Raw genomic sequence first — 24,310 nt, forward strand, 5'->3', positions numbered from 1 at the left:
TTCTGAATTATTATTACTGCAAGAGAGACAAATGTTGCATGCTTTTTGTTCTTATTTTTTCCATCTGGGAAAGTATTTATGCCAGTTTCTTCATTTGCTTTCAAATGCTTTTTATTAAATGCCAGAACCGCCCTGCTTTCCTTGAGTGACACTTCAAAGAACTGATACAGAGCTACAATTCTGGAAATAATTTGCTGCAATTTCTTCTTAGTTGCTGTACAAAAAAACAAAACAAAAAAACAACTTGGTGAGGTTGTATGAATTTAAATTTTAAATAAGGTTTTAAAATTGTGGATGCATCTTGTCTAAGTTTAATAACAAATTAGTTGTGGTTTAATTTTTTTAGACTTGTTTCACACAAGTACAATTGTTCTAAGTGCTCTTTGATTTGGCTGCAGGTCTTGCCTGAATGAACATTCATTTGCTTTGGACTCTTTGTCTTCATCTCTTTATTTTCCACCCAGCATACTCCCCTTCCACATTCAGTGATGGGCATTTGGGCTCACTCCAAGGATGTCCATTATTGAAATCCTGAACTAATTCCCTCCACTCAGTCTCTCACTCCAGCCCCACAACCCCCCTGCTCTTCTTGCAAATCCACCCCTCTTGTTGTGTGTCTTAACTCTGCAGTGCAAGATAAGCCTCTGCAGCCCATGGGGTTGTGTAGGAACGGTGGACTGAAGGAGCCATTTCTGTTCAGAGGTGAGGTGAGAAAAAGAAGCAGCCTATTCGACTTGCCCATAATATTCTCAGAGTCCCGTAAGAAGAATCTGTTTTCTCATGAATAACAAACACTAGAGGGACTATTATCTTACCTCAGACCCTCTGAAAACTTCTGTTAACAACTAATTTTATGGTTCCACCATTTACAAAATAATAATAATATTAAAAAAATTTGTGAAATATAGCTCACCTTTCCATTTAAGCTACTTTCAAAGAAGTATAAAAAGATTTGGTCAATTGTAAAACAACGTTATCACAATTTTCAGCAAGATTTTCACAAGATGTTGTTTTTACTGCATGCTTTAGAAAACAGAAGTATTCCGACATTCCCAGCTACAACTAGCTTCCCATCAGCTTATTATCATACAGTTTGTTGTCTTCAAAATTCTCTGTCTTGCCCCTTTTTTAATTTAAGTCTGATTTGTCAGATTTCTTAAACTTTTAAAAACATGTAGCTTTATGTTATTAAAGCTAAAGTTTAATCTGTAATACTTCTAGGACAAATTTATGTTGGATCATAAGAAATAAAACATGTTTTCAAACCAGTTAAAATATTTATTTATTCATTTGTTTTTAAAAACGCTGCAGATCGGATGCTGCGTGCATTTAGTGTTTCATCCAAAGGCTTATTTTTCAGTGTCATCGTTGAAGGTAAAGGACCGTTGTCTAATTTATTTGGAGAATATATAGAGTGCGCTTCACTTTTGATGAATTTAGTTATCCCATTGGGCTGTTGATGTTTCAAAACTACCAGAACAGCGGTTTGACCTTTTTTCATTTGTTGTTTCATCACAAAATAAGAATCCATTTGCATTCAACGTTTGAAGTAACAATTTCAAGATGGTCCCCTGAAGTCAGAGTTTCAAGAGGAAAGAAATTGGATGTTTCTCACCAACCCTATCCTCAAAATGCAATTTTGCTTCCGTAAACTTAAAAAGTGGTGAGAACTACAGTCAAACAACTCCTATAGTTGCACTTCAGGGGTAAGCATTATTTGAGAAATAACTACATGTTTTTAATTTATTCATTTAATGTCTCTGTGTGTGAAATGCTGATTCATTCAAAGTTGACTTTGCTGACGGTAATGAATCTAGTCAAGGAATATCTTGCTACATTCATTTTCAGAGTTAAATGAAACACAGCACAAAGAGTACATTGTAGCTAATTTGCTAAATTTACTACAAAGTAAATATGAAGCAACATTTTGTCCAACTATGACTAACAGAAGCTTAACGACAACAGCAGTTGTAGTTAAATATTCAGTGTTAAACCTGCGCATATATTTATTTTTACTTTTTTTGTTGAGGATGTTGGCACAGAAACACAGGTTGGGAAGCTAGAATACCTGGATGAAGTGCTACTTGACCTGCTACTGGCTGGTGCTTGCAAAGCAGCCAATCCAGAAAAAACATTGTTTCCATGTTGCTTAGTGACTGAAGCCCCAAGAGTGGAAATAAGAAGACTGTGGATATCAGCTTCTTCGCTATTGCTAAGACAGTTTCCACTGTGCGTATATGAATGTGCATTAAGTTATATTTGGTATTTGCAGTATTAATTAAGCAGCAGTCATATTTCTTTTTAGAGGGAGTCTCAAATATTCTGGGATTTTAGCTATTCAGGGACAGTTATGGTGCCCAAGTTGGGGGTCGGCTATATTGTATTGGAATTCCATAGTCAAAATTTGGACCTAATTTCAATTGTGAGTAGTGGCAAAAATTGAATACTGATGACGGTTTAAGGTAGATATCGTGCATACTGGAGGTTCCAGAGGTCACAATAACTGAACTATGTTCACCAAGCAGAAGTGGAGCCTCCTGTACAACCAACAAAAGATGCAAAACTGGAGACTTGAAGACCAGAACTACCCACATCTTTCTCTTATTTATATACAAATACAGAGATGCATTAAACTACAAGAGGACTCATAGGAAACAGAGAAGGGAAATTTCATTGTTGCTTTTGTTTGGTCGGCACTGTAGCACCGGGTGGGCAGAGCAGACAGGAATTCACCCATGCTGCTGTATTCACCCGGCTCTCATTAGGCGCCGTACTTTTTTTGTTTTGCTTGTTAAAATAAGGCAGAACATTAGTAATTTGAGTCCCCACTTCCACCCCCCCCCCCCAAAATAAAAAATCAGCTGAGAGTGATAGCGGAGGGGATGTTTATATTCTTCCAGGAAAAGCTGAAACTCATAACAACCTCCTCATTTTGTCTGCTGCCCTTGCTATGATGGGAATGTTGTGACACAGTCAGTAATCCAGGACAAGCTGTACCAGAGAACAATGAGTCTGAAATTTTGGAAAATATCCTCTGGTGTCATCACCGTTTGCAACATTTAAACTTATGAACTTTAATAAAACATTAGCCTTGCAAAAGAATTAATCTCTTATCTTTTTCACATGTTGCCATGCTACATGTTTATTCATAGATTTTATGAGATTTAGTGTTTGTCTCTACCACATCTAAATGATGAAATTCTGAATGCTTGTATTACCATTAAATTTGCTCCAAAACATCAGATTTAAAGGAGAGCATCTGTGAAAAGCATTCTTCAAGTTTCAGTGAGGTCTGGACTTTGACTGGGCTGTTCTGGCACATAATGGCATTATTGTACTGGAAAAGAACCAGTTCAGGTTTTAAATCTAAGAAGTGTTCTTGCAGGGTTGCCTTGCATTTCACTTATTTAACTCTGGCCATTTCCTGACTGATTAAAATAAAAACTCCACCACAGCAGGATGGAAATTTGAAAAACTAACTTTTCTTCCACATCACTATTGTACACATTTTTTGACCTTTTATCTGGTGTAAATTAGAACGTTAATCTACAAATTCTGTATTTTGATATTAGCTTGGACAGTGGTTGAATCTTTTCCAGTGTCAGACTGGTTTTCTCTTACTCTGCTTTAACCTTAACCTTTAACCACCTGCCTTATAGGAAATACATTGCTATACCATGTTGCTGTCACTATTGATGGTCATGAGATAAAACCCAATTAAATGCATCAGGGTTGCAAAAAATATCAAAAGGTCATGTATTTTCTTTTAAGGCCCCTCTGTGCTCCTAAAGTATGTAGACAGAAGCACCATGTTCTTTAGTGACTTTATTAGATTTATTAATAAGAAAATAAACTCTCCTACTGGTCAGTTGAAAAACCATCTGCATGATTCCTAAAGGAAGGAGATTTATTCTTAGCTTAAACTTACTATTTCCAGCAATGCTGTTTTCCATCAGTAAACCTTCACTGCTCATCTGGTCCAGTCTTGTTTTCATAAAAAAAATTAAAATAAATCCCAGACTCCAATTGGTTTGATGGCTTTGCCTGCAGCTGAGTTTTTTTTTTTCATTAGTCTTGCCTTGTTTCTCTCCTGTAGGGTTCGTAGATTATTTAGAAATGAAATACCAACAGAAGAAAGCAGGCTGCTGAGTTTTGAGATGATGTGAAACTTCAGAAATCTTTTGCTGGAAACCAAATAATCAATTTGATTTATTACTTTTTCAGCAACAGGTTCATTATTTTGGTTTTGTGTAATTGTTTTTCGTTTGAGAGAATCCTAGATTTAGAAAGCTTGGGACTGGCTGTCATATCAATCAGCTGTCGTATATTTTACAGAAATTGCAAATGAATTCAAATGTTTTATCATTCAATGAATTTGAATATTTTTGTGTGGAAACTAAATTATTTCAATCATCTGTAGCTGATTATGACTGACTGGGCTGTTTGTCTCTCAGAAGACTTTGTCACCCTCTCATCAATACAAGTTTTCAGTTCCTACTGTGTTTCTGCGTCGAATTAAACAAACTGCTCTTCTCAGAGCAGTTTATGTAGCCAAAGCTTTGTCGGTAGTTGCACCAAAGCTGTTCTGTGGTTTTAAATTCAATAGATCACCAGAACATGTCCAGTGTATCAAGTGGCAGCGCAGACGGTGTCGAGTAACTAAGAATTCACTTTTACTAGACTCACTATAGTGAGTTGATTAAAACTTCAAAAGCAAGCAGCAGCAATGCACTTAAACAATTTTGCATTATTTAACGAGGGAAAGTGGATGTAAAACATGCCACTGCATAAAAAATTATTGGTGATATTCTCTGATAGAAACCAAGGGGTGGAGTCGAGTCCGATGCCAGTTAAATGTTCGTTTACCTAAAGATCTGTTTGCCTTTCTTTTCCATGTGACACGTAGTATCACTTCCTGTTTCAGGGTAAATTTGATTATTGTTTACAGCCTGTATAAAATGATAAAACCAGTCAAATTGTGACACAGATTGGAAGGAAGCAAGCAAGCAAATACAATTAATAAAATATAAAAAATGTTCTTTACACATTTGTCAAATCTGTTACTATGTTGTGGGAGTACGAGACAAACAAACTCCTCTGTCTCTTCCCAGTTGTTCTGCATTGTAAAATTTTATCTCAACATAATCTGAGAAGTGTTTCATCAATGTTAAATGTCCAGCAAAATGTGTGACTAGATTTGTAAATTGTTGCCCTGATTTATGTCTGGTATCCAGATATTTTTAGAGAATCATTGTCATGATAGCAAAGGTTATGCAAGATCCAGTATCCTGATTGGTTGAGTTTCTGCAGAAGCTCTCAAAGTGTTTGACCTCTGAGTTAAACATTATGTAAATATTATTGCTGATAACGGTAAGAAAATCCACAAAGGAATAAGAAGCAACTGACTCCAGACAGAATGAATGAGATACTTTGAAAAGAGCTCAAATTTAAAAATAGTTTTAGTAGAATTGCAATACAATAAGATATTTTTTTTAAAACTTTGAAATATTCAGAGCATTTATTAAACTTATTACACTTGTTTATGAAAGAAAAAGAAGAGTTGGTGAGATTCCACTTTTGGAAAAACATCCTGTTTGTTCTCCGTCTGATGGGAGGCAGAGGAAACTCGCCGCCTCACCAGATGAGTAATTCTTTCATCTTCTCTGCTGCTTCTTTGTTTTGTGTTTTGAAATATGTCTGTTGAAGTCAGATAAGACTCTACCTGCCAGTTAAATGTGGCTGCCTGTCTGTTTGCTGTATGGATAATATCTCGCCTATTTGAACAGCAGCTCTCTCCATGCCATGATCTTTGTGATTCTTTTATTGCAGAGTCAAGACGATGTCTCTGGATTAGTCTTTTTGCTTCACTCCACTTATACGTACATGTGGAATTGGATTGCAAGTCTGGCTTGGCCGGAGCAGTCAGTGGCCACATAGGTTCAATAATCCTACCAGATGAAATTTTTCATGTTCGGCAGCTTCGCGAAAAGAAAAGGAGTTATTTTCCCAAGCGTCTGCTTGCTCCTCTGTGCTGGCGAGAAGAGCCGACTCCAGAGAAAATGTGGTGTAACCTGCCAAAGCAAACTCCCAGAAACTTGATGAATGTCCCTCTGCTGAGGCTCTGGGGATCAACTTGCACTTCATTGATATTCCTCTGATACTGGATCCAGGCTCACTGCTCACTATTCAGACTTTTTCACACCAATTACCCTTCCGTCTAAAGTCTAGAGTCTTACTTTTGTTAGGTACTTGAGATTAATTTCTAAATTCTGGAAAATTTTGTTGCTCTTTTAACTTCTTGATTTCTTCCTAACTCCCATCAGTTCTAACAGAACCTTTTTTTCTTTATGGTAACTAGATTATCAAAGGTTATTCAAGCTGCAATAAAGAGACAAAAAACATTAAGTAGCTTAGGCAAGTTTCTGGACTAAGTTATCCTATAAAGGTCATAAATGGCTTTCTTTATTTGGAAAATTACATATATTCCAGCGCTACACTAGTACCATCATTAATCTCACTACAGTTTAAGATGTATGACATTCATTAGCTGTCTTTGTAAGTTACAAAGGTTTGCAGTCTGGGATCAACATCCCATCTGTTGAATCACATCTGGTTACTGTCCCATGCCCCCACTTGGCTCAAGTCAGACTCAGACGGAGCATCTGCCTCTGGCTGATGTTGACATCCCACTTTTACGGTGTCAAGTCTGTGATCTCTCTGTAATTATCACAGCAAAGAAGGGCGCTGACAAGTGTAAACAATAGATGCCTTTGGTCTTAAATTGTACCAAATGGTTTGGCTGTCATAACATTGTTTATAGAGCCATTTAAAATGGATGCTGTCAGAAGCCACAGCGTCCTTTCATTCAGAAGCCTCATCCTCTGTTGTGTCTGCCTTCTGCCAGTTCTCTCTTCCATCTGGAAAGGTCCTTTTCTCTGCAGAAGAAGTGATGCATCATGAACGGGAATGATATTTGAGGAATGGTATTGCACAGAGAATATCATGGCAGATGCTGGCTTTAAATAGAAGTGTTGCCTTTGTGTCATGCTTATTGTCTTCCCGTGTCAGTCGTAGTCATCCCTGGGGCTCTCTCCAGCTGTGCTGTGCGGTAGGTAGGTGGTACTCGCTCTGTTTGTTTGGAGGGGCTGCCTTGATGGGATCAACTGTGAATTCCACATATGGGCTCAGCCACACAGGTTGTCGTGCAATAATGAAGCTCAGATCTGAGCCAAATACCTGATGAAGTGCACTTTAAATTTGGCATGTTTTAGTAACTGTATTTCATTGTATTTAACCTCAAACAGGTTTTAGTTTTGGCCTTCCTTTGCTGCATTTAGGATATCCCATCATGTCCTGGCAAAGAGTCAAATGCTGGGGATCCATTACAGCTGACAAACTGCTGCATCTGGATCAGAGCAGTGGCATCCAAAGCTGCTTCAATTAGATTTAGAGATGCATACAAAGCATGCCTTTTGTGCATTTTGAATAAATGGTGAATGTGTTTGTATCCGATCGATTCTAAACCATTAAACTCAAAAGTGTTTGCTATTCAGAGGTTTTGCCAGAGTAGCAGTAGAAAAAAATTCTTGAAGCGATATTTAGTGACAATTAAACCAAGTAAAAGCAAAACCTTTGGCCACATGAATTCCTTATTTTCTTAGGTGGAATCTACTTTTGCAATAATCACTGAGCTTTTTAACTATTTTGAAAGGCCAACAATCTCATTTTCATTTTTGGCTTTATGTGCTTATTGATACTCCATCAATTCTATTATTTTAAAGTGTTTGTGACCCTTATTTTTAAGGGCAACATATCACAATATTCATCATTGTTTTGGTTCCACATAATAAGTACCAAAATGTTCAGGGAAATTCCTAAAATCAGGATGCATGACTAAAAATAAAGCTAAATAATTGTAGTGACAAATATAATTTCCCTAAATAAAATTTCAAGGTGGGTTTTACATGTCAGGGAAACAAAATATTTGAACTTTCTGGTATTTTAAAATTTTTTTACAGCTTCTTACAAACTAAAAACAATTACATGTCAGCCATTTTGGCATATTGGAAGAATGTGGTTTTATTATGTGGCTAAAAAGGAGAGTGGTGATTTAATATAAAGATAAGTACATATTTGCATAGTGCTGGCTGATGTGAACTTTAATTTGATGTCATAGAAACCTTGAGCTGCACAGGCTGTGCTCTTACATGATCCCTTCGCAAAGCGATGTGGTTGATTTGCATTTCAAATAGCATAAAGTCAGCAAGAATCATACTTTCCAACCACAAATAAAAAACATCATGGGCCAAATATTTAGAGATTACTTATATTTATGTCGTCAATCCCTGTGCAGCAGATGAGTTCAGAAAAGCCACTCTTAATTGAGCGAAGAATTTGCCACCGTTCCTCATTCCTGCCCATCTCAACCTGCTGAACTTTCTCTTTGCAGTTTAACTGTTGCTGTCAACCAAAAATGCACCTCAACAGGTTAGCACTGGAAGAAGTATGACATTTCTGCTTTTGAAACTGAGTTTTCAGCATTGCTTTTGTGCTCAAGAGTTAAAGTTGTGTGTCAGGCTAACAAATATTCCCAAAACAAGGCAGTGCAATGTATTTACAGATGATGAGTTATATGTTAAACTGCCAAATTAACATATTTATGTCCTATGTGTACATACAGTTTAATAAAATGCAAACCAACAGACATTTTATGCATATTGTCACTTGTTTTTTGGACATTTTGCCCAACCAGTTCACAATATATGGACCTGCTATTCTGCTCCTGTCTGAATCACACCCAGATTAACAGTAAAGTTAAAACATCTCTCTCTACCTGTTAAGTTTTAATAAGTTTTAATAACACCTTCTCAATTGTAAATTAAAAACATCCCCTTTACAGAAGTGACTAGTAGAGCTCCTTTTGTTTATGCATTTTAATCTTGTTATGACTAAAAATATTTCCACGCAGCCAAAATAGCTTTTTCTCAGCAGTAAGCAGCAACAAGTGGGGAAGCAACAGCGCTATCCAACTCTACACTTCAGAAATATACAAACTTTCTCTTCCTTAAAAGAACTTTAAGCAGTAGAAATAATATTTTGAATGGCTGGATGTAGAATCAAGTGCTTTGTGGTTCTCTGCACTTGACAAAGCGCAATACAAGTACAGACCGTTACCATTTATCTTATTGTATCAGCTTATGGAACATGCAGCCTGGGCACTGACGACTGAAAATCATGATAGAGTTTGACTTTTTGCACCAAATATGACTATTATCGCAAAAATCCTACCTTCTAAACAGAAGGGCAACATAGAAGTGTTCAGTAAGTTCTACTGAAGGGGCATAGAAATCCATTTGCAGCTAGTTATCTCACTAAATTACAAGATGACTCAGGGATAGCGTGGGATGGAACCGAGTTTGTATTTATAAAGGAAAATTGCAGCAATTCAGGATGAATCATGCCATTCAACCAGCAGTAACAGCATTTATGGCCTTATTGTATTTGCACCATGCTATCTATGATGCTGGAGAGCTCAGAGAACTTGCCTTATTTAGTTCCTCACCCTAAATAACAATATTAAGTAAATACGGCACTGCACAATTTCTATCCAATTTCCTTTTCCATTAATCACCTGCGTCCACTACTTTATCTGAAATGCATCATCTCAGGTAATGAGATCTAGTTCTAGTGAGGTTATAAATGCAATAAAGGTCAAATTAACCTGTCATCTATATTATTGGCTTGCAAAATTTGAATGCATAACCTCTAAAATGTTGAGGTCAACCTAAAACCACTATAATTATAGGTTTATTCCAATTATACATAAATGTATCTCTATCTATATATGTAATATATTTTGCAGCTTGATGATAGAACTCACTATGAATCTCTGCCTCCTAGTTTCTAAGTCATATATTGACTGATAATAAATTAAAACGACTATTGACCTTGACAATAAAAGGTATCTATTACTTTTTTTTTCCCTTTGAATTGAACACCTGTAGTCCTGGTAGGAGATACAGAATCATCTGGAACCAACAAGACAAAAAAGGCAATTTATTTCTTACAAAACTGCCAAGTCCCACGACTCCATTTATAAAATATGGGCTCTGCCTTGCAAGCTGTGTTGTCTAAACTTATTGAATTGTGACCTGAGTCGAAGCAGCAGGGTTTGCCTGTTGTCAGAGATGGGTTGTTTTTTCATTTCTACAACAGATTATCTTGTTAATTGCGCAACCTGTTGCTGAGGTTCGAAAATGTCTCACTGACAGGCTTTAAAATGACAAAAAGAAGCAATTTCTGAAGGAAATCTATGATTTTCAGGCCATTCTAGCTTAATGTCTAGATCAGAGCTGTGAGCAAAATGATGCCCAAATGCTCTGGCATCCTGAGAGTTCTCCAGTCTGTCGCTACTGGTTAGATGCAGATTGATTAGATTTGACATTTATTCTGCCTGTTTTAGTAGAGACATAATCTGTATCAACCAAGTATATGTATTTAGGAATATGCGGCTGTTGGCTCATTGTGATTGACCAGGAGTGTTTGGTCATTTGAAGAACATGGTATCATTAGCTTCAGCAAAAGTCACCATGTGGCATGTGACTGCAAATAGAAACGGAAACTTTAGCAGAGGAAAACCAACACCTGACAGGTTTTCAGTAGACTCCATGAGAACCTTTCATTACCAGGTGTTCCTCTAGCTGAGTACTGCCACCAGGTGCCCTCAGGCTGTTACTGCTCACTAGCAGCCCTGCAGTCACTCTCCAAAATTACAGACTCAAACGGAGGGCAGGTTTGACTCGTTGGTTCTTGTTCTGCTTTTATCTTCATGGGCTCCCACTCAGCAGAAACAGGCCTTTATTTTACTCACAGGCTTCTGTGGTCTTGTTCTAAACAAGTGCAAACTAGTGACCCCTCCGAATGTTTAAGCATTTCCCCTTTCACTGCACAGGTTAAATAAAAACTGTTGCAGTCTTGGAAAACTTGTAAAGTTTTCAAAAATGTTCCAGTGCATCTACAGCAGTGTGATGTTTCAGAAAAGGTTATATGACTGGTTTAATATAAATTGCATATTATTAAGAGCTAAAATGTTTAATTTTTAGGCAACTTATAATAAGTAGTAAGTTGAATTACTTGCAATAGTTCCATTTTGCTTTGCTCTTTGAGTAGTTTTTAGCTGCTCTGTGCCTCTCGAACTGTTCTTTTCATTTGTATCAACCCCACAGTTTGACAGTGTGTGAAAATAATTTTTACTGTCGGTCTTGCTGCCATGCATGCATAACTTGCTGGATTCATCAAACCTGGCTTTATTCTGGATCCATCATGTCTGTGGTTCTTTTGATGGGTCTCTAAAACCTGATTAGTCCCTGAGTTGTTTGAGCTTTGAATGAAAATGATGTCCAGAGCCAGGAAACCCACACTTCAGCAGCCAAGATGGATGTGCAGAAACACAAATGCTGAGTACTATTTGGCTGTCCAAGTGATCCGTCAAATGTTTACATTTTGTCACATTGCAACAGTAGATTTAAACCTTCTTTATTGGAATTTTATGTGATGGATTAACCAAAAGGCAGGTTTGATTGTGAAATGAAAGGAAACTGTTTACTGTTAATCTTTAATACTATTTCAAAAGTGTGGTGGACATATTTCTAGAATCCTCTTTCCTTCGATACTCCCAAATAAAATCTAATAGAACCAAAACCTCCTACATGTCATTTTATTTCATTAGAAATAGAGCTGGTTTTTGATGACCTCAGATGTTTGTTAGAGAATATTCATGAACAAATCACATTGCAAATACCAAGGAATACACCAGAAAGCTTAGAGATAAAGTTAAAAATATATTTCAGTAACACTGTCCCAAGTTATGAAGATCTTACAAGACACTGTATGCATTATGTAAGAATGAAAAGAGAATGGCAAAACCCGACAACCTACCAAGATATGGCTGTCCATGGAAACTGACAGAGCAGGCAAGGAGAGTGTTAATCTGAGGAGTAGTCAAAAGTTATCAAAGTCACCCTGGTTAAAATATCGCTTACAAAAAAGAAAACCAAAAAAACGTAAGTAGCAATCATGTGGAAGTACGTTCTCTGGAAGAAAACAAGAAGGCTAATCGGAGTCCATGGTCAGATGGATGAAGATGAAAAGAAGGCTAACATGTTAAAGGTTTCAAAAACCCTTGGCGAGGACAGCAAAAGTTTGACATTTGCTTTCTACATGACAATTATGTGTTACTTTTTCCTGATCTATCAAATAAAAGTCCAATGAAACACATTGTTTGCAGTTGTAATCTGATGAAATGTGAAAAGTTCACAGTGATATTAAGTTTTTGGAGGGTGTCGATGGATTTCTGCTCCTAATGTGACAGAGCTTCCCAGTGGTGGTTTAGATTTATCTCTGTGGTATTCTTTGTGTTTCTGTGTGGCTTCTTTTTACCATCTTGTAAAGAGGACCTCTTAGGGAACTTAGATGGTAAAGCACAAGAACCAGATGTTTTGTGTTGAGTTGCAGGTGCAGGTTCTGTACTGGTGAGGAGATTTAAAGCATTCCAGTGAGTAAGTCTGTGGAAAGGTTGAGGCTTTTGAACACAGCTCCAGGTCAGGGGTCTCTGTGCAGAGTGCTGATTAAGTATCCAACTAAATGAGTTGATAGGAATGCAACGTACACATGGCTATCACAAGGTAAACTTGCTGGATGTCAGGTGCACAAGCTCTGATTTTGAAAAAGTACTAAGCAAAACCTTGTATTCAAAGTACTCTTCTGAATATTGAATATTAAGATGGTTGTCCCATGAAGCAACCTCTTGATTAATTCCTGCAAGTATATTTTCCAAGACAAAGTTATGATTTGAAAGGAGCAGATTGTAAATGTCAAACGTTGAACTTGCAGAGCAACAAGATCCTGAGTTATTATTGCCTTGTTTTGTCCAAGAACACTTGTGGGGGTGTGAAATATAAAAACAGGATGGGTCCAGGGAGGTTTATCATAAACTCCACCAAAATTGCTTGCACTGTAAAAATAATGCTGCCGCCATAATCATTATCCTGCAGCTTTGGGAGAAAATATGCATTTATACTTGGTGTTTAGAAAATATCAGTTCAGGAAGGAAGAAGTTCAGATGCCAGCACAAGGGCAAAAATGAGATTAAGAAATGGACAAAAAGCAGGACCACTTCCGTTCTGCTTTCTCAGGCCAGCACATGGAAAGCAGCCTGTTATTATTGCTGGTTTGCAGAAACTGGATTACTGGCGTAAATGCTCAAGCAGCCTACAAAACCAGTCTCTCTTGGGTTACAGTTGGTTTGGTCTGTGGTTAGGACATGCAGATGGAAAAACTCTTAGCTCACAAGAGAAAGATGAATTGTAGCATAATCCCATGTATATAAGTGATCCTTTTTATTTAAGGCCTCGTCAGGAATGAATGAACATTTATCAAGCAGACAGTTTATTGATCTTGAATGAATTCTTCCATTGATTCATTTATTGTATTTTTACTTGCAGCTCCTTGCTACATCTCAAAATATAAAAATTATACATATATAAAACAATCTGTCTATTATCCATCGGCCCACATATCCATCTGCACATCTGGCTATCTGTCACAGGACAAACAGTTTGACAAATAGATGTACAGTTATTTATTTTTTTTGTCTTAGTTTTATGGTAATTTACTTGCATTAAGCGTTTATAAATAAGGATAAAAGTTTACTCTGAGTTTGATTATAGACAAAACACGTGGAACCGCTGCTAAAACATTACATAGACCTAAAGTTGAGGAAAATCACTTTGCAGTTTTAAAAAGCAAAATTCTTGTATGTCTTGTAATATTTTTATGGCGTTATGACGTCTTCCTTCCATGCCAGTGCAGGGCAAGATTGTTTTGTGTCAAAGGCTCGTGCAAATACCCAAGAGAAAAACAACTGCACAGCAGGGCACACTTGCTTTCCATTTCCTGAGACAATGATGTTTATACCTGCAGTAAACAGTTCATAACACAAGAAATCTGGTATGCGTGTGGTTCTACATTTGAGTAAATTGAATTTCTTTAACCTTCCTGGAATTTGCGTTTCTCCTGACCAGAGTTGTAGACTTTTGGTAAAACCACCAATTTATGTGAACCATTAATTATTTAATGTTCAGATGATGACCAATTAATAAAAGGCTAAACTGTGGATTAATAGGCTACAGGTTATTTTAACCCTTCACCAGTTTATAATTACTTTTAATATCAACCCACTTTCAATTTTGATTCCTGTTATTACTACCATTGTGTAGCCATTGATACATAGTTGCAGGAAGGCTTATTAAAGAATTATACATTTATTTCTGAATTGGTTTTCTCCCAATTCCCATTCTTTTGGCTGTTATTCCAATTTGGGTCAGTACTTTTGACAAAAAATGACAAATTACGACCCTCATCAAACCAAAATAAAAAATACATTTCTTGTATTGTAGTATTTATTGAAATCTCAGTACTATGATACCTTACAGTAAGACATAGAAAATTACTTTAACATGATAAACACACTTTGGGTTCAATCATAAAGTGCTAACTGTGCTCATTAAAAACTGTTGCATAAAAAAAATAATTTAATAGTTTTATAGTTCTTCTGGATTTCAGATTTGACAGTCAGGACTGTAGTCAGCATGCTGAAAGCCAAGACGAGGGTTATTTGAGGTTCTTTGCTAGTTTTATACACGTCTCTTTGTTGTAAACCACAAGGAATAGATGTTTTACAGCTGGGGGAAATCCTTCGCCACCACAGTGTCGGATATCATACTCTTAAATCACACCACAACTACAGCAGCCATGTGGAAACCACAAGAACAACTTTGGTCAGCTCTACAGCTCTGGGTGCTTCTCACCAGACAAGGAAGTCTGAAGACTCCTATTTGTGAAACATTCATGTAGAAAATGGCATCTTTGTAGGAGGTTTGTGCTTTTGAATCTCTGCTGTTAAAGTTCCTGCCGAGTTCCGCATGACGAAGCGGAGGGGTCGATGGAGGGCCATGTGGTTGTCTGTGGAGGGCTTTAGATTGGGATTGTTAACTCCCATTTATGCAGGGTAACAAGAGAAGCTGCAAATACCAACCTACAGATACAGATGGACAGAGACAGAGAGATATTAATTACACACTGATGCTCCTTACAACCCAGTTGATGCTCCAAGCCATCGCTGAGGTTATTGGACCACAGAAGAAGTTTGGCAAACGTCTAAGCATACAGAGAACGTTTTCCCACAGAGGCATTAAAGCTCATGCAGACAGTTGAAGATCTCTGCTCGGCTCTGCTGAGCCCAGCTGGTCTGCCCGCGGGCCTTCGGTTCACTCTGACACATCGAGGAATGCTGATGCTGCTGCTCACCGGGTCAACAATCACAACCAGAGACTCGCTTGCTTATTTGCTTAAAGCTGTTTGCTGCGACCCCCCCTTGTGTCAGCGGGACTCTTTTCATGGTTTGGTTCAGTGTTGATTAAATTACCACTGCCTAACTTGGGGTCAAAGATAGGGTCACAATTTTCAAGTTCAAAGTCGAACTGTGTTAGAATCTCTTATGTTAGTCATTTTTGAAGAAAGCTGTCCAGCCCTTGAACCCAAAACAGATTTTGATCCTTTTGCATCATGTTAACTCAGTCCCCAAAAAACACCATCATAGAAAATCCATATGTGTAAATCTGAATCCAGCTGTTTTATACTCTGAATGATGCAAGAGTAAATATATATAGTGTGCAGACAGAGGTCGTAGCTTTTATTTTTATTTTTCTCAGTGCTCTGAGTGTGTACTGTTTGGGGGAATTATGTAATCCTTTTCAAAATGAACTTGAAGGGATTCTGATCCCTGAATATTTTACTGGTTAGAGGTCATGCAGAGATCTGAGAGCAGATGAGCTCTAGGCACTTCATTTTTCTGTTGCGATTTCGTTTTAAAGACACGATCTTTTGATCTTGTTGATTTTGATCTAAAGCTGCACGTAAATATTCACAATCTCAAAAGATATTATGTTGATGTGGATGAAAAATGACCAAATTTCCTCTTTAAGCCTAGTAGAGATGTGTTGACATATGGCATTAACTAACTTTAATATTTAAGATTCATGGGCATGATGTTCTAGATCGAAGTACCGCTGTTGTTCTGTTGTTTTGGCTGAGGCATTGCAATTATTCCCACTGGTTTTAGATTTGGAGCAGCTGGAAGGATTTCTGCTCACACTTTTTTTGCTTTGTGGCAGTTTTTATCTGTAACCATGGCAACAAGTTTTTTGTTGTTGTTGTTGTTTGTTTTTTTTTTCAACAACCGGGAGCTAATTGGCATCCCGTCAAATAATGCCTGAATCACAACTCCAAAGGGAAGGAAATGAAATCATGGATGCAAAAGCCGAGATGACGAAGTTCAAATCATTTTGGATTGAATGGAATATTTGCATCTTTGCTGTAGCAAATTAAGGATCCTTATAGAATTTGCAACGGCTCCACTCTGCTTTAACCTCATTAAAAATACTATCAAAAACCTTCAAAAGCAACAATGTTAATTTTGAATAACCGTGATATGACTTATGTTGTTAGTAAAGTATAATGGTGCAGCATGTCCTGCATAATGCAGCATCGGTGTGTGCACTATTACAATCAAAAAGTACTGCTGGAATGTTTTTATTGGTGTCTAACATTCCAGTGCATGAATTTTGCAGGTCAGTAAGATGTTAATTAGGTCTGCAGTAAATCAAAAATCTATTGTCATCTCAATATTGTAAGCAAACTACATCACAATGAACCTGTAAGCTATGGAAGTACATAGAGTCATCCTCTATCACTTCTATTGGTGAGTCTTAGTCTAGTCCAGCAGCAGCTGCTGTCACATTGAAATTATGTTGAATGGAAATAAAAATTTAAAGTTTTTCTTACGTAGATATGCTGCTCACTGTCTGAGGTCTTGCACCAGACCTACAGCAGAAAGTCACACCACTATTTAGTGAAGTATTTAATTTATTGTTAGTCAAATTGGATTTGCAACATCGATTTAAAACACCGCATGCCACTTGTTTTTAATCATGTTCTGCCGCCCAAATGATTGCGCAACTGAACTCCTAAATAAGTCAAAAGCCGCAAACTGCTTTCTGAAAATGTTTTACAAATAAGCTTTAAAAATCTTTGAGTTTTGTTCTGATTTCAACTGTATATGTTGTATTTGCATGAAGCCATCTTATCTAATAAATTCAGATTTGAAATAACTGTGACACTAACCTTGGTAGTACCAGCGTCTTATAGTCCATCTTTCAACTCCGAGGGGTTTTGGCCTCACTTTGATCTGTGTTGTTACCTGACGAAGCTGGCAGTCGTGATTAATCAGCTTGTGAATTTATCTCTTTCCTAATGGATCATCCTAATGAAGTCTCTGTGCTGTAGTGAGTGACGGGTGATTAATGCACACCGGTCATTAAATCCTCTGCATGAGCATACTTCCACTGAAGATGCCCACGGCTTGTTTAGAGATTAATTTTGAGATAAAGTGGACAAGACACTTGCACAGTGAAAAACCTGCGCATATAAAATTCTGGGCGAATATTGAAACAGGAAGTCACTTTTCCTATGAAATCAGTATTGAGCTGCTTTGAGTTCTCAGTTGCATCCTTTGGCGTCATTTTTAACTGAAATCCCAGAGCACAAAGGTAAAGCCTGCAGTCCTGCAGAAAAAGTTTGATGTATTTTTGCAGCAAGCCACAGATGAACCATCAGGGAAAAATAAAAAAATAAAAAGAACTGATCATTTTCCTCCCCAAAGAGTTTCCAACCACAACAGACATTCCAGCAGACCGCGAAGTTCTGCTCCAGATGTAGCTTCTTTCATTTTTCATGTGCAGAGCGACAGACATGGGTATGGAGATCGTAGCAAAGCGGGGTAAATGTTTTCCTTGTTCTGCTAATGTAAACTCCTTCAACGCCTTCACACTATGCTTTTGTAAACAGGAAACAAGTTTTAATGCAACATTTCTGGAGTTATCAGTGGTATGTCTATAGATATACATTTATCAGAACTTCAGCCTATCTTTTAGTCATTTATTACATAATTCATCATTGCAGGAATTTGTAAACTACATTGTTTTGATTGGACGTGCTTTTGTTTTATGTAATTAGCCACAGCTGGATTCCATGAACCCAACTTCACAAAATTAAATTAAGTCAGGAGTTTGATTGACCATTTTTGTGGAAAAAGCTGCGTTTAAGCTGTTTCACTGAGTGTGCAAATATTCAGCTCATTAAAAGATCATTTTTGCAGAATTTCAAATATAAATCAGATGCTGGTTTGTTTCAGTAAAACTTGAAGTTAGTGCAGAATGTGTGAATAATAGAGGAAAACTGTCAGATCATTGTATGTAACATCTAATATTAGCTTGACTTTTGGTTTTAAAACATTAAATTTTTCAAAGTCAAAGCTTTGCACAATCATCCCTCAGCACCCAGACTGCTTATTTCAGCTGCCCAGGGTGAAAAAGTGACCAGAAAAATACACATATTATGATGAGCTCAAGAGTAGAAGATTCCCTTATATGGATGCATACACAGATTTCTCTTCCCTTTATTTGGAATAGATGGAAATGCAAAGCAATTTGGAAAACTACAGGGTGAAAATAGAGAGCTGCCTTTCTGTCCAAAACAAACGTTGAGGTCCCCAATTCAACATTTCAGGGAAGTTTGTGCATAGCAGAGTGGTTGGTCACTGAGAAGTTCACTTTGTGTTGACACAAGCAGACTTCTGTTTAATGTAATTATTTTTGGTAACCCCAAAAGTTCCTGTTTCCCACATATTGGTGGCATTTTATTTCAGAACCATTAAAGGCACCCATCCTTATAATTAAAAACAAAATAGCAGACCGTGTCCTGCAAGTGTTTTCATAAACTTTGAACTTCCCCACAGCTGTATCTCAGACCTGTCTGTTTCCTTCATTGAAACAATTGATAACCATTGAAGTTAGGAAAAGCTGATCAGATCTTAATTGTGTTTTTAAGGGACTCTACATTTCCTTTTGTAGAAATGTTCATTGCAAAGTCTGATCACAGTTGGGCGCTTTCTGATTCAGCAACAGAGATGGCCACTAGGAATAACCAGTATCGAACTACTTAATACAAAGTGAAACATTTTTTTTTCCTTTTCAGTTGTTAACAGGAGCCATTCACAGGATTCAAAGATTTTGGTTTGGAAACCATTGGGTGTTCTTAACATGCCAAAAATGATCGACGAGACTGCTTGATGGCTGTTCTTTTAGGATTATATCATTACCACATGTATTTGATGGTATCCAAGGTAATGAGAGAGTGGAAAACACCATATGAGAAAAAGGGAAATAAAGATTTGTTGCCATGTTTGTACGTTTTTTCCCACCCCAATTTTTCAGACACTTTACTTGGTGCCTTGATGGAAAGTTTTCTGCACTGGTTTCCCGCATGCCACCTCTTCAGATCCTCTGAGGAACATTGCAAAGCTACAGTGCAAGCATAAAACCAGCTAAAGAGGAAAAGAGCTGGCATTTTCCCTAAGGAGAACTGATAAACGCTTTGACAGGAAAGGCCCTGCAAACGACTGCATTCCTTGTTAACCTTGTAAGGCTATTTTTACCACTGAAGGGCCTGTTGAGCTGGCATCTTTTGTTCACTCTGCAGTGTGAAACAGAAAAGGCTGATTTAAATCATGACCCTCCAAGACTGTGGCCTCAATCTCAACCTCTTGTCACGATCCAGGCCCCCATCCTTATGTAAATCTCCTTGTGGAATGCCTTTATCCATCACTTCTCTGTCTGGACACTCCAACTTTGTGACCGTGTTGACTCAGAAGGGATGGAATTAGAAACAGAGCTCTTGCACAGATTTCTAGATGGAGAAAATAATCCATATTACCAGAAGTGAATTTGGAGAGTTTCCCAGATGCTATCTGAGATCTCTGCCTGAATATTTTCAGCTAAATGCCTTTCTTTTCTTTCAAAAGGATGTTTGTTCTTTGCATGTTTGTACAAGCTGTTTATTGTTTTTAAAACAGACTCATATTTTTAAAAAATCCCCTGAGCCTGCCTCCAGGAGGTAAAAGTCCCCCAAGCAGGTTGGTTATTTTCCTGCTGATTCACTAGTTGATCTTATGTTGGTGTATAATTAGCTGATGATTCCTGCAAGTGAGCTTTAGCGTGTTTTAGCATCAGGATTTAAAAAGAACCTAAGGCTAGTGTTATTTAGCCATAAACTTGCCTGTTTGAACTGATTTTTGTACAGATAAAGTACAAACAATAAGAAAGGGTTACTTTCTATACAAATAGACAAACAGGAGAGGACAGTCATTTCCTCTTTGAATACATACAATGGCATAGTGCACTTTCAAACCTGAGATTAAACCTCAATACAACAAGATGATCTACGTGCCCAGAATTTCTGCTGCTTTTTTTGTGCTAAAGTCTTAACAAACTGACATGATCTGAGGCATTTACATTTCTTTCTTTATATTCTTTTTTTTTTCTGTCAGAGCCTGGATGAGCTGGATGATGACGACGCAGGAGAAAAAGACAGACGTGAGGAAGAGGATCTGGTTCAGGCCAACACTTTCCAGAATGAGTCTATGACAGCTGACCCGGCCACCGGCTACCTACTGGTAAGAGCTTCAGACGCAGGGGAGGAATGTCTTGTCTATTCCCAGCCGGTGCACGGCGCAGATTGTTACTGCTGTGCTGCCAAACAGAGGCACTGTTGCACAGGAAGACGCTGGCAGAGCTCAGCAGAGTTTGTGTGAAAAGAAAGTCGTGATTCAAAAGACATAGGTGTCTCAGCATTTCATCATCCCTGACAACTCCAGTTGAAAGAGAAATGAAGAACCATAAAATGCCGTTTAAAATGGTTTAAGTTTTGGTGGTGAAATATTTTTCAACCAGGTATTTGGGGGGAAAAAAACAACAACTGAGCAACAGACTGTATCTGGGAACCTGTTTTCAGCTCTGCTCCTTATGATGTCTGTCTTTTTTTCTTGGCTTTCCAGCCAGCAGTGTGATTATTTTATTCAGATGGAATCCATGCAGAGGCAGAATGCTCTTCCTTATATTAATTCTGATAAATGGTCTGCAAAATGAAAACATAAGTGAATTAGTGGAAAATGAAATACTTGTCATTTCAGTCATGTTTTAGAGCAGTTTATGTTCTACAAAAATGCAATCTAACTTCACACCAGCTCCAAATGAACACAATGATTTCCAAAAGGAGGCTGAGCACAGAGAGGGGGGTTGAAATGCGTCACGCTGTGTCACAATGATAAAGAAAGTATTTTCTTTTATTTCTGACTGACATGAAAATGGCCTTCTTTTTTCTATTTTTTTGTTTTAAAGAAGAATCTTCCGCTGTGTGACGACTCTGCATGGATGAAGGTTGTAGTCACGTTCCAGATGGATTGGCTGTTGTGCATCAGTGGGCTTATTTTGTTTTGGGCAGAAACTGTCTGAGGCTGTTTATAGCAAGCAGAGGCTTGTGTATGAAATATGCACATGAATAACATGCTAACAGGAAAATTGTGACAGCACCTGCTGAGTTGTGGCTTTGATTAAAAAAATAAACCAATAATCAAAAGTAAGGAATTTGGCTATTTAGTCATTTGTAAACAAACAGCGAGGAGTTTTCCCACGCATCTGATCTAGAAGAGAAGACATCAGGAACGTGTAAAACGTATGGTACATTTTGCTCTACACCTACCATTTCACACGTCAGGTTTACATTCAAAGTCAACATGGAGGCACGTTGAAGGCGTCAAAATCGCTCTAGCTATTTTTTTCCTTTTCCGGCTTATTGGACACTCTTGACGCACCATAAAAGCAAGAAAAAACTTGAATGAATTTAATCATCATTGCTTCGTGGAATGAAGATCCAAAAGCCAAGGGATTGGGACAAAATACAGTTAATGCACAGATTACTTTTTCATGGTCTGCAGTATATTTTTAAGCAAACATTGACAGATTGCAATTTAATTCTGATATTGTCACTTAAAACAGGATATTCTTTCTATACTTCCTTTTACACCTTTATGTATGTGCCAGATGTGGATGTACAGGATCTTTCATATCCATTCATATGTCGCTGTCACTGATTTTTAAAACATGTATTTTTATTCTGACAGCTTGCTCCATAAGCAGCAGGGATTCATTTTTACTGTGGTTTCCCTACACAGCTATCACACTGACATGTGAAGTAAGAGAAGCTTAAAAAAATAGCCGTGCCTGTCGAACTCCTTGTATCATGACGAGACGAGTGATTGCCGTGGCAGCAGTCTTATGATATACAGTTTTCACCTGCTTGCTGGAATGAAGATATCTGGAGGAAGAAAAGTCTTCAAAAGATTCTCAGTTCAGATTTTTTACAGAGCTGCATCTGACTCTTAAATGTCTCTCCAGGTCTCAGAGCATTTATTCCAAACAAAACAAGCCGTAATTTTTCTTGTTTATAACAGAAAGTCCAAGTCTTGTCTGCGAGAATGAAAAAATGATTCTTATCCGTGTTTTTTCATGTGTTGTGATATCCTTCTGCAGTCTTGTGGTCCTGCTTAACCAGCCTTACCCCTGCTCTGCTTTGCAAGTCCTACATGAAGAAAAAGGAAAAAGATCCAACATATGGAACATAACTCAGGATTACCTGCTTTTAAAGTGGCGCCAGGTCTGTCTGTCTGTCTCACTCTCAACCCGGAGCAGATAAAGTGATGACTCTCTAAATGCAGCTCTTTTCAACAAGCCTCATCTGCATTTTTAACTATCGCCTCTCCGTTCTGCTGTAGAACAGATTTAAACAGAATTATTCAACATCAATCATGTGACATTTCCTACAGGAGCAGCTCTTTTTTTCCCATCACATTTCTTGTTTCTGTCTGAACAAATACTTACTCACACCTCTGAATAACAGCTAAAGGACTTATCTTTACTGTGAGCAATGAAAGTAGGCTAATGAGAAATGTGGGCATTATACATATACTTTATACATTTGACCATTTTTCCTTTGTAACTGGGTTTAGGCTTGTAACTATAAATGGTTGCTGTATTTATTTCTGATGTTCTATAAGCAACACCAATCTTTTGCATTGAAGAAGCACAATAGCCTCTCAAATGATGAATTCACTAGTTTCTACAAATGTTTGCAAAACAAGGATTCATGGTGATCTGTGAAATTAAGGATCAATCCTGTTTGTCTTGTGGAAGCTTGGAAAATCAATTTTCTCTGACTTGCATCAGCAACATGCCTGCTTGTAACAAAAACTAAATGTAAAACTAGAAGTAATTCGTTCTCCTGTTCCACCCAGTTACTATGTAAATGCTCCCACTTCATCAGTGTGTTTTATATCAGACGGGCTTTGGTCGTGTTACACAGTGGCAGTGAATGGAAGCAGGTAAAAGTCTCAACTTTCCTAAATTAATAATATTTGTGTTGTGCTCATATTGATGTAACTGCATTATATTAATGTCACTGTCAAAATGTTAAGAGGATGCAGTTTGTCAGAGGACATGAATAGAAGTCAGAATAGAGACATATGATATTTCTCATTTGGCTCAGACACTGAGGAAAATAAGTTGCAGCTGCAGCTAAATATTGTGGAATATTTGGAGACAGTTTTGATTTATTAAGCCGATCTGTAATTAAGAAATGCATAGAACTAAAAAAGAAATGACATTTATTTTTCTAAAATGTAAAACTTTATGCTAACAAACACCCGCTGCTGCTTCAATGGTCTGACAGCCAACCTGGCTCGATCAACTCGTTACCACTGCTGCATGAATTACACTGTGTCAGAAGAGATTGTTTTTTTGTGTGCAATGTTCCACCTCTTCAGTTAACGTCAAACTCGAAACCAGAGTGACTTTGTTCAAAAGGCTCAATTTGTCATAAAACTGCTTGAACAGGAAAAAGTAATTTTCTTTCAGCAAATTGAAAATGTCTTTTTATGTGATTTTTATGATTCATGCTTTAAAATTTCTATCTATGAGGAAAGGATGCACTTAAAGGTGTATTTTTTTTTTAAGCTCAGTAAGGCACAGAAGAATCAGATTAATGTTTTCAGAGTAAATGTTGAGTAAATGTCAGCAAAAACCTACAAATGTTTTCATTTAAATTCACATTTTCCTCTCTTAGGAGCCAGGAAATATCTCCCATCATCAGAGCATTTGTTCTTCTTGAAAAAGCCACATATGCATTTTGTTTAGGCTTTTCCTACTGAAATGATTAAATTCCTCAAGAAAAATGAAAAAGACAGAGCAGAGATAAACATTATTTTTGCTGTATTGGTGTAGAAGGTATTTTACAGATATGT

General features: G+C 37.4%; 1 protein-coding gene across 1 annotated transcript in view; it reads left to right on the forward strand.

Annotated features, from left to right (window-relative positions):
• Positions 1-24,310, forward strand: part of pawr (PRKC, apoptosis, WT1, regulator) — a 51,074-nt gene that overhangs the window by 14,889 nt on the left and 11,875 nt on the right. Inside the window, exon 3 of the mRNA XM_055020425.1 lies at positions 20,504-20,629. Coding sequence (XP_054876400.1) covers positions 20,504-20,629 — 126 coding nt within the window. The remainder of the gene's footprint in view (positions 1-20,503; positions 20,630-24,310) is intronic.

Source organism: Poeciliopsis prolifica, unplaced genomic scaffold, assembly GCF_027474105.1.
Source record: "Poeciliopsis prolifica strain line A6 unplaced genomic scaffold, Auburn_PproV2 SCAFFOLD067, whole genome shotgun sequence".
Lineage (NCBI taxonomy): Eukaryota > Metazoa > Chordata > Actinopteri > Cyprinodontiformes > Poeciliidae > Poeciliopsis > Poeciliopsis prolifica.